Consider the following 12,455-nt stretch of genomic DNA (forward strand, 5'->3'; position numbering starts at 1 on the left):
CAGTGTGCATCCACGATCCCACCTCGCGAACGCTTAACCTCTAGACCACTCAGCTGGCATCTAACGGTATTATTGCCTAACCTAAACTAATCCACGAAATTGAACGACACAACAGACCCGGTTGAACTGCACTGATTACTGCTTCTCATTAGAACTCCAGGAAATGCCTCTTGAAGCCAGTCACTAGTGAGCATATGTTGATTAGTATCAGAAGAGGTTTTGTGGAGATTGTAGTAATTTTAAAATTACTACAATGTCCACAAAACCCCTCCTGATATATTTCATTCATTGTATAGAAGTCAAGAAGTTATGTTTAGTCTTTTTACGAACCAACCCAAAGTCTAATTGAAGTGGAAAGTGAAAATTCAAGTTTTAGAGTCTTGATAATACTACAATAGAGTTTTAGTGTACATAAGGGAAAGTTTGTTGGTTAGCTTACAGAAATGATAATGGTTTTAAAAACCTGTGACAGTTACTTTAAGAACTCTTTTCGAATAATGACACAGTAAAATTCAGAGTTACATATCAATTAGTCTCCGATTATTCAACTGAAGCTCTATTTTAGTAAAACAAAACAGTCAAAAGTAGAATAGTGAATCAAACGAACTATGTGATATAGACAGAAAAGGCTAAGAATAAATCACTTACAGTTTCTTCAAAACTCTATAAACAGATGTATGAAAAGAGATGTTTTTTCCTGACCGATTATTGTTTCATTTAATATTCACTCATTCAGGAGCTTTGAACCATTCACTCATTAATTCGATTTTAATAAGTACTGTCCATTTAAATATACTTTAAAATATTTTGGCCAACTATTCAAACATAATCATATATATACAATATTCCTCTATCATAACAAAACTATTCGAAAATCTTAGAGATAAAATCACTTATAAAATGAACACATTTATGCAATGAAAAACAAACAAACGAAATCTCATTGAAAATTTCTCAACACACAAATTACCTTATCTAAATAAGTTAATTTTAAATGACAACTTGTATTCCATTCACCAGCATCTAAACATGTAGCGTAACTTTCCATATCATCAATACATGGGGGATGTGAATTGCCTTCAACTTGAATATTTAATGCTTGTAATCTAGTTATTTCAATGAGAATTTTTGGATTCAATCGATTTAATTGATCTGTAGGAAATTGTTCTAATGGATCAGATTCTGGATTATACACTATATTTGTTTGTAAAAACAATTTCTCTACAAAATAGGCAAACAAACGAACAAATAAATAATTGAATTAGATCTAGAATAATGTATACATTTAACGTCTGATTGACGATTGAAGCCGAAATTGTAAATACGAATACAGACGAGTGAAGAAAAACTCCAGATAAATATTTAACCTGTTTTCCTATTACTTTGAAAAATTAAATAATTCTAGTGAATTAAAGTGTGTAAGAGAGAGAGAGAGAGAGAGAGAGAGAGAGAGAGAGAGAGAGAGAGAGAGAGAGAGAAATATATGTATAAACAAGGGAAAAATAGTGAAACATGAATTCTCAAATGACAGTAAACCTACAGATGAAAGCAACTGACGAAGTTATCATAGCAAATGCATATACTTTATAAACACTTAACTCAATCTACGGTATAATATACATGCAGTTACAAAGGCTAAGAGCATAGAATTATCTACTGGATGTAATGATCAAATAAATCATCTGGAGGTAAAGTTAGACTGAACGGAAAGTAAAAAATAGAATCCAATAGACAATAATTCTTTGTTTTTTTAATATCTGGAGTTTAGTTTCCAAGTGTCTAAAGATATCGATGTCCTAAATCATTATTTTGACTACAATACTACATAAGTGTTAAAACGCCATTTTATGGAGGAGGCTTTTAATAATTTGAAATGAAATTAATGAGTATTATTAATGACTATACTTAAAATCATATTCTTTGTACAAAATAAAGTCTTAAGAACAAAGTATTTTAACAAGTTTCCTTTTCTTATTTCTTGATCGATCCTGATGATAAATATTCAGTGATCACCAGTTAGATATCAGCAGTTCAGGAATCGACATCTGCATAATGTTCATTCTTATCAATGAATATTGCCAGCCACCACGATGTTGCCGACTGTACTTTTTGGTAACTTGTGACGCAAAAGTTTTACAAATGTCCTTGAATAGGTTATTCGATTAACAGACATAATGATGTGTCAAAACACACAATAACAGATAGCCTGTTGAAATATTTAAATGGCACGGACAGGTACCCCAGATATTCAAACAGACCGCCGGTATTGTTAATCGACTGAAACTTCCAAATGATCAGAAATTGAAGACAAGACTGTTATGACCTTGACGTCTGACTTTTCGATCACACGACTTATCTACCAATCCGAATACGAATTATACGGATCTTTACACTAGGCCAACCAATGACGTTCAACCGGTGCGGGCAGTCTAGCGTCCTTACTGGTCCTATGTCTTCCGAACCCTTCCACGTGAGTCCAGAACACAATACCAGCTTCCGAATATGAATCGAATCAGAGCAGATCAGACCAGATCGTTTATTTCAGACATACCCGGTTTATATATTAATCAGACAGACCACAACGTACCATAAAATAGGAAATAATATTTGTACACAAATAAGCCAAAAAAAGGTTGTGAATGAGGGGGACAGTAATTAATAGACTGAGCATAATTTAGGGACAGTAAATCGTACAATAATAAAATATAAGTCAAAATAAAGCTTATAATAAGAGGAATATAAATATACATAGTGTAATTGTTGAGTAGTTATACAATAAGAATATTTATAGAATATTAGTCCGTGAATAGTCCTTGGAAGTTACCTGTAATTTAATCTTCACCGGATATAACAAAGACCACTGGACAGATGAATAGGTTTTTTAAATGATAAAATAAAATACTTATAAACATAATATGAAGGCCAAATAAACACAATGAAATGTCACAGGCAATCGGAGGAAATTGGCTCGTAGGCCACTCATTTTCCAATCAATTAGGATCTGGCTATGAGGCCTAATTTTTAACTATTCTATCAGTCCAGTAGTTATGTTACTAAATAATATTCTCAAATAGAGATAAGATTTCCTGAAAACAGTACTATTTTGGTATGCAGGTTTGGATAAGGTTTACCTCAAATAGACTTTTGAAATCATTATGGATTAATTATAAAATTAAGACATTACTATTATGTCATTAAAGTCTAATTTATTGTGATATTTTATATATTAAGGCCAAATTATTTATTAACAGAATATCAGCATTACAGAAAATTACTGATGAAATGTTGATGATTATAATTACTTATACAGTCCTACATGAAATTTTATATTGTAACAAAGAAATTTTATTATTATTTAAGCATAAATAATGAAGAACTTATCTGTGAAATTTCAATTTTATGAACTAGTCAATTTCCGCATATGAGTTAGAAAAATGTTTCACAGAACAAAACTAATTTTATATTAAATCAAATTATTATTACACTTTTACCTATACAAATAGAATGTTTAAGTTATGGAAAATAGTTAAAAGAGATAATGAAGGTAATAGCATATTAAAGCACTTACGAATATAATCCAAGGAGGCACCATATACATATGCGTCACATAAATCATTCGATTTGCGTGAGGGATGGGATACTATCCGGGTGCCCAAACCGAAACAGGTGGTTTTCTAAGGGGGTCAGTCACACCCGGAGCCTTCGACCTAATGGTCTGATCCACAAGGCAGCGGAGCAGAGTAAGGAGATGCAGTCTTTAGAACATTTCGTTACTATTGATAAACTGTTCGAAAGTATTTATGCACCACTGAAATATTTTACAGTATAAGAATCATAAATTGTTAACAATTACATTAGTCTCTGTATCATCTTTCTCCAGAAAATTATTTGATAAAATAATAAAAGTGTTTTATGTACAGTATGTTGAATTTCATAGACTGATCTATTCTTTATATATAACACAGTATCCTGTCAACCTTGCTTCATTAACTTATGTCCATTAACCTTACGAAATCGATTTGTGACTGGTAATTTATATAAATAAATTTATTTACTTTACTAAAATGTTAACACTTGTGTAACAGCGGAAATGAGCTAACTGAAATATTTTTCCCTTGTAAAAAATACGTTTTTTTAAAAAAAAATAAAAACAAACACAACAGGATTCTGATATGTTTAACAATTAAATAAAACAAAGCATTTCAATACCACCAAATTACAACTTTGGAGGGGGAGGTGAGGAAAACAAAACCACACAATTAGTTATCAATTTGTGAGAAAAAGACACTCAAGTAAACGTCAAACTAGATGGTTGAACAAAATGTTTTATCATACACATATTTGTGTCTTGGTTATTAAAAAGAAAACAGTGCAAATTGCATGTAGCCCAGAGATCTATTGTATATATACAGAGCATTATATAAATGTTCTGTGAAAGTTTCGGTAATAATAAGCAAATAAATTAATACAATTGTAATCCGTTCACAATAATACTTGATGAACGAAGTAGCACAAAAATTAATTGGGAATTTTCGGACAAAGAAATTATAGCAAAGAACTAATCAAATTCAACTATTCAACTTACCATACTTTTTATCTGATATAAATGGACATATATTTAATTAAAATAAATAGACGGAAATTAAGTAAAAATTCAGATCAGAAGAAAATTTATAAGTTAAATGGATTACATAAATAATATCGATTATCATATACTAAGATGATTGATTGAAGAAAGGGGCTAAGGGAATTCAAGCATTTGAAGATCATCTTATCGATGTGTTGAATATAAAGAGATGATATGCTGATAAAAGGCTGATTAAATATCGTTGAAAGGACACATAATGAGAAATGCAAGTGTCAGTTAGCTTAGCATGGGTGAGTGGATTACATATTTGCATATCTTTATCTGGATCAAGTCAGAATTATTTATATATTTCGAGTTTACCTATGCGAAAATTTGAAACATTCATTGCAAAACTCGAGTGTCCTATCTCTAAAATCATATAGGTTATATTCAAAGTACAGATAATCTAATTTTGAGATAGTCATTCAACAAACAAACAATCAATTTATAGTGGAAATCATCTAGCAATTCACTGATTCACTAAGATCCATTAGATTTTAACATAAGAAATTATATTAACAGAAAAATTTCAGTTATTGAACTTAATTTAAGCTTCAATAAATATTTTCTAACAACTGTTAAACGATGATAAAATCTATCTTTTATTAGTGTATAGTTTCTTAATAATTCACTGCTAGATATTTTATTGTTTTCTGTTTAATTATTGTCATCTTTATTTATATGTTACACTTCTGTTTAGATTTTGTGTCCTCAGTTCAATGGGCCATTTTCAACATTGAATAAATAAATAAATAAAGTGATAGGGGAGAATTATGACCTATAAATTGAATACTACTTAATAATCATAATACCAAAATGTTTGAAGAGAAAAATTAACGCATAAACTATGATAATATTTAATAGGAAAGTGTAAAACCATTGATTAGTTAAATTCATTAACAAGGAAATGAACTGAATGATGTGAAACTTGAAACAATCATAAAACATATAACCAAGCTATTACACATCACAGAATAACAAGAGAGAAATAATAATACATCCAATGAAGATCAGTGCATAATTAATAAACAATAAGTAACAATCTTAATATTAAGAAAAAATTAAGGAGTAAAAGCGAATTTATATTATATTGAAACTTATGGAAATAAATCAGCTGACAAGCAATTTACAGCGGTTTCCCACTACCATAAAAATTAAAAGCATCAATTCAGTAGTTAGTGACATCATAAATCTGTCACGTCATACGTCTTCGTATTATTACCTAAAGAGAGTTAAGATCTAAAAAACATTACGTCAGAAACAACCTCCCTTAACAAAGATATATATATATATATATATATATATATATATATATATATATATATATATTGTTATGTCCGAGTGGAGATTAAATTACAGGTAACTCCCGAGGACTATTAATGGACTAATATTCTATAAATATTCTTATTGTATAATTATTCAACAATTACATTACATATATTTATATTCCTCTTATTATAAGCTTTATTTTGACCTATAACTTATTATTGTACGATTTACGGTTCTTAAGTTATGTTCAGCTTATTAACTACTGCCTCCCACATCCACAGCCACTTTTTGGGCTTATTTGTGTACAAATATTATTTCCTATTTTATGGTACGTTGAGGTCTGTGTGATTGATATATAAACGAAGTATGCCTGAAATAAACGATCTGCTCTGATTCTGGTCTGATCTGCTCTGATTCGGAAGCTGGTATCTTGTTCTGGACTCAAGTGGAAGGGCTCGGAAGACATAGGACCAGTAAGGACGCTAGACTGCCCGCACCGGTTGAACGTCATTGGTTGGCCTAGTGTAAAGATCCGTATAATTCGTATTCGGATTGGTAGATAAGTCGTGTGATCGAAAAGTCAGACATCCAAGGTCATAACATATATATATATATATATAAAGTAGCATGTATAATAAGCAGTGTATATGAAAAGTTGAAAATAATTTCCTTTTATTAAAACGAAAAAAAGCTGGTTCTGACTTACCGGATGAACCGTTTAACCCCTAGTAGAAAAAAATGTACGTAAAAACAAGTTACAATAAACTATATAGTCAATAATGAAATTTGTTTAATTGGTGGGAAAAAATAGAATCAGTATATAAATATATATGCAACTGTAGAGTTTTGAAAATGAATTCGCCGAAAAAAGAACTCTTCGTTGAATTAATCTTTCTTATTTAAAAAAATAGAACTCATAACTATACTTTTATCTTTGAATATGAATATTGAAAGTTATAAATAGAAAATTACAACTACATCACAATAAGATGACATTGTATTGTAGTAAGCAAATGAAAATAATTCAACTGCGTATTATGAACTGTATTATGAGAAGATGTAAGAAATGAATTCATTTCAATGTGACAAAATAATAGATGAAATCATAGTAGTAATCAAGACCATTTGATCTTTTTTGTGAAACGATGAACAGACTATCATCAAAATATTTCTTTTAGAGGTGAACTTATTTCCCTGATTAAAATGTGTAGTAGTACTTTCACATAACTCCGCCTGGAGTCCCTCCGGGGGCTACTGCCGGTCCCAAGCCCGGATAAAGGAGGAGGGTTGGGCATGGGGTTAGCGTCCCCATCCCGTAGAAAACTAACTCGCTAAAAAAACGCTAACCAGAAAAAATTATTCAAATCTTTTAAACTCTGCCCTGGGAGTCAGAAGGTCTTCATTTAGAAGGATTATGACGCCTCATGATGAAAGCCGAATTCCTTCGGAAGTTACGAGGCCGATGCCCCTTCTGACAACCAGAGCGACCATTTATTTAGGTACATGGAATGTTCGTACAATGTGGGACACCGGAAGAGCCTTCCAAGTAGTACTTTCACATAAATGTGATAAAATTAACGTAAAATGAAATAATCACAGATTAGATCACACATTGGTCTTACTTAGACAACTATTAGAACCGATAAGCAATGAACAGCCGTTTCAACATAGTATGGAACGCGTCGTTGGGGCACATCTACGACTCCACCAGGGATCGAATTCAAGACCTCCAGTCTTAAGAGCAAGTGCAAAATTCCTCATACCATTGGGGAGTCCCATACTAGAGAGAAATAATTGTTCTTAATGGTCGTTTAACCACGAACAATGTGTGACGTAATCTATGGAAGTTCAATAATCTGCACAAACCTATCAGTGATACATTTGTTTAAGTTGTAACATTCTACTTATCATACAGATACAGAAAGATGACAAAAAGGGTATGTAATAATCTAACCAACAAATTCTAATAACCTAAGAAATTTTATTTTTCAATAAAGCTTGATCAACTTCGTACATACACCAAATATTAAAAGTTGCTTCACAATTTTAGAGTATATTAAAATATAATGGTCAAGTTTGGTATATAGCTCATTAATCTGTGCCTTACACAATCTAAAAATATTAGTCCGATAGAAACTATTTAAAAATATCAATCAGAACGTCTATTAACTAAAGGAGATCCAAAGGGCCTCCTGTAAACAGAATGAAAGCTAATTATCCACTAACAATCCAACCGAAAATTTGGTTACATTGTCTAGGCAATTTATAATCGTATATTAACTAAAAACAGCTTCAATAAAATGCTAAATTAACATACTGCTTTTAGATTTCTTGATTAACCGATATAAGATATACAGAATAACCGAACAACTAGCTCTAACATGAATTAGGCCTTGAAGATGTTCAGAAATACAGTGAAAGCTCTTTTAGAGTACACTAACCAAATAGATTTGTGACTCATTAGTTAAGGTGGTTATTCTTATTATCACTACCAAAAATATTAGAATCAAAACATCTGCATAACTTAATTTCATTCATCCCGCTTTTCAGAGTCGTTAATTTTCAGTTACAAATAATTTTATAATATAAATACTTGAATTCTTTATCATAACCAAAACAAATAAATATTAAAATGATGCAGTGGAATATATGACAGCTCGGTTCCTTATAATACTCTTCCCACTAGCATAAGCAAACGTAACGTTAACTAAATTATACGCACATATATACTATGCATCACTCACCTGATGTTCAGTTTTAATTACAGACGATGATAACGGTGAAGACAATGTAGGTAAGAAAATACCAGCACCATCCTTATCAGTTAATAGTGTGGGTGTTTGTAATTCATCCGAATTACTATTACTACTAGTAGTAGTATTAATCGATGCCGGGTGTTGTATATGTGAATTGGATTTTCCATTTTTTTCATTTCCAGATACGGAACTAACACATACTCTCTTCGCTTTCGGTTCATATTCATTCACTGATGAAGATGACGGGGACAATGACACAGTATTATTAATTATTGGTTCATCTATTTGCTCATTGGATTTCACAAAAGAATTTAACCCAGTGGTGTTTGGTTGACTGATATTGTTACTATCATCATCGTCACAAGAATGTTTACGTTTTAATGAATTCAAAACAGTATCATTATTATCATTGTTACCAGTTAAATTAGACGTTGTAATTAATAGATTTGTTTTATTCGAATAATCATCAACAGTTGTTAGGGTACATTTATTATTATGCCCAACAAATTGATCTGTATCTTGAGGTAGACAAAATCCAATACTTTCTCTGAACGATTTCGTCTCCAGTGAAATCTATTATTTTTTTATAGGAAAAAAATTGGAGGAAAATTGAGAATAATTAACACGTAATAATAAAAAACATGCTTGTCATTAATGTTCAAAACAGTACACTATAAAATTATTCAGCTAAATTCCATTTGAAAGTTTGTCAAAAGATTGTAAGTTATACTACTGATGAATATTTGTCAACAATTATACACTGACAGACAAAGTATTTTGATAAATTATACATTTGAACATAGACAGCATCCATCAACAATAAATTTACGACAGCTGAATAATATTTATCATCAATCCTAAAATAAAATATGTATCTTACAAGCAATCAGAGGTGATGCAATAAATTCTGGGAAAAATGTAGTTAACATTAGTACTTTAGTGTTTGCTACTTATGTATGTCCACTGTAAGTAGCATGTAGCGCCAATTGAAAGTGGAATGTATGTCAGTAGAAGATAGAAAATATTCAATTGAAGAGAACAGAAAGGGAAACAAAAAGTAATTCCAATAACAACATAATTGAAAGGATCATGAAGCATATTACGGACAACTGATGGAAGATGTGCAAATTATGTATTTAGTGTACGGTTATAATATTTTGTGAAAGCACCCTGTAATTTCGTATTAAACAATAAATTGGTCTTTTCCACTCACTACAGAACTGATCAATAACAGGTGTATTTTAGCACAAAGTAACACGAAAAATTATCGTTGTAATCAGGCATTGTAAACAAGCCACATTGAGGTTAATTTACAGAACACTTTCTAATTGTATATTGATACCAATAAAATATCCTCCATGCAAATTAAATCTCATTTGTCAATAAATAAAATATATATACAAGTATTTAAGTTTTGAAAAAGAATGATTACTGTTTTTGAGAAATTCCATGATTAATGGCCACACAGAGTGCTAATAATAATAATCTAATGGAATGAAGTTTTGTTCAGATACAACATCACAAACCATGTGGCAATGGTTCAGTGATAACCCTTAGTGTGATAATATTTACATACTTGAAATTAATCAAGTGGTTGTTTTAGACATAGTTTCAGCGGGAAAAATTTGATTAAAGAATGTTCCATGCATGATAGTGTTCAGAAACACTGACTGGCTATTTCTTAACGAGTCAGTGCTAGCGGACTCTCAGAGAAGATTCTAGAACCTTCTTAAGTAAAAATCATAAACATACTAGCGTTTTTCTTAGTGATTCCTACTTTCATTCAACCTTGTTTATTTGGAATATAATTAGGTTCCTGTCCAACTGAGTTCTAATATGGAGACTTGTCAAGTGAAGTAGTACCCAAGAATACTAAGCAATAAGTGTAGATGGGTCGTATTAAAAGAGTCTATAACACAGACATCCTAAATCGTTAACCAAAAAGTATGATTTGCAAAATGGAAAAGTACTGTAATTAATAGTGTAAGAATGAAAATGAAAACCTGTTTCTAAGCAGATTTAAATCTCTATAAAACAATTAAATGGCCCATAGAGCAATACGATACGTTAATGTTGACATGAAAAGAGACATTTTAGACACCGGTTACTACAATAATCCTAAGAAACAAATTTAATATATAAAACTCCACACTGAAGTTATTCTATATACATTTTTAGAATATAAGCTTTGATTTGAATACTGCTTCAAATATGATATGAAATATAAATAAAAAAGAAATATTTTCAAAACATATTAATGAAACTACTGACTTCATGAATCGCTCTGGAAATTCGACGAGAATAAGCTTGATCTTGTGACATACGGTCAGACATTCTCTCGAATTCTGTAGCTAATAACTGTAAACTAGCATAAAATCCTGTTGGTTCAGTATTACTTTGAGTAGATGATCCAAGCAGGGAAGCTGATGTAGTAACACGATTAGGATGTGTCAATCGACCATGTTCCACAACTGATCCTGATACAGCTGTTGATGTTTTGGTTGATATATCAGAACTTTGAGTACTTGAGATAGTGGGATTTATACCAGCTGGTGAGAAATGAGTAGGTGGTCGAGGCTGAATACCTTGTTGCTGAATGTCTACTACACCGGTTGGACTTGGAGCATCGAAAGGTTGAGATAGAAGTGTGTTTAAATTAGTAGTCGGGACTAAAAATAATCAAAAACAAAAAAAGTATGGGAATGTAATAGGATTATATATCAATCAAGAACTGAAATAAGGAACGTTGTGGAAAAAATCCACACTAAAGAGTTGTGTCGTTACACATACACAAGGTACGTTACCAGTAACGTGAAATTTCAAGGATATATGGTTAACAATAACCATAAGCATTTTGAAATGTTAAGTCGATGAATATTTGTTTTAAGTTTCTTCAGTTCCCATAAGCTAATTTTATTTCCGTACTTATATCTAAATAACCTAACTGATATCGTAACGGTACGCTGGTGATTAGGTTCTTATTAGAATAAAACAGTTCCCTGATACACCCTGAATTTCAGTGGTTCTTAAGTTAATATTAGTTCATGATGGATATCGTCATTAAAAAAAATACAAAAACTGGAAAATAAAACTCCCACAACTTTAATATCACTCTGTAAATTTATGCAAAAATTTGTGAAATTCAGTCAAAACAACCATAATTGAATAACAATTAAATGGCGTTCTAAGTGCCATATCTTTTATTCTACATTTTAATCAAAGTAAATATCCATTTGCTTATAGTAGGATAATTTACCTGTTATTCAGTATCCGAAAAGCAAGGTAATCATTCGATGAATTTTTTTATGTCCCACAACTAATGAATTTAACACAGATATTCTTGTATAATATCAATGTCATTAAAACTATGCTATCAAGCTTTTGGTGGAGTTTTGTTCTCTGAGCTGGATGGTTTGATCGTGGAGTTTTCATTGTTCTTCTGAACGACATCATCAGCACAAACTTCAGATAGAAGTGAAGTGTTCGAATTAAGTCCCATTCGACATTCATCAGAGTTGATTCATGTAAATTCACACTGCACAAAATTCTGAATGATACACTTTTCAAATGGAAACTAATAAAATAAATGATCGTGATAAAAAGGAAAATAGTAAAAACAATAGCACACTGAGTACAAAAACCTAACAATCAGTTTATTTATTTTTTCATCTATACTCATTGAGAGGAAACACTAAACCTAGGTTTCACGTTAGCACATCAGTAAGGTGTATCTGTAATCTTAAGGGATTTGGTACTCTTTATGCACTTCGAACCCACGTTACAGTCTAAAATGACATTATTGA

General features: G+C 31.1%; 1 protein-coding gene across 1 annotated transcript in view; it reads right to left on the reverse strand.

The window, feature by feature from the left end:
• Positions 1-12,455, reverse strand: part of MS3_00001407 (uncharacterized protein) — a gene marked incomplete at its 3' end in the record, with an annotated part of 44,618 nt that overhangs the window by 2,754 nt on the left and 29,409 nt on the right. Inside the window, exons 11-14 of the mRNA XM_035730734.2 lie at positions 10,924-11,321; positions 8,641-9,225; positions 6,603-6,621; positions 971-1,221 (exon numbers count right to left, since the gene is read on the reverse strand). Of these exons, the coding sequence (XP_035586279.1) occupies positions 971-1,221; positions 6,603-6,621; positions 8,641-9,225; positions 10,924-11,321 (1,253 nt within the window). The remainder of the gene's footprint in view (positions 1-970; positions 1,222-6,602; positions 6,622-8,640; positions 9,226-10,923; positions 11,322-12,455) is intronic.

This window comes from Schistosoma haematobium, chromosome 1 (assembly GCF_000699445.3).
Source record: "Schistosoma haematobium chromosome 1, whole genome shotgun sequence".
NCBI classification, from domain to species: domain Eukaryota; kingdom Metazoa; phylum Platyhelminthes; class Trematoda; order Strigeidida; family Schistosomatidae; genus Schistosoma; species Schistosoma haematobium.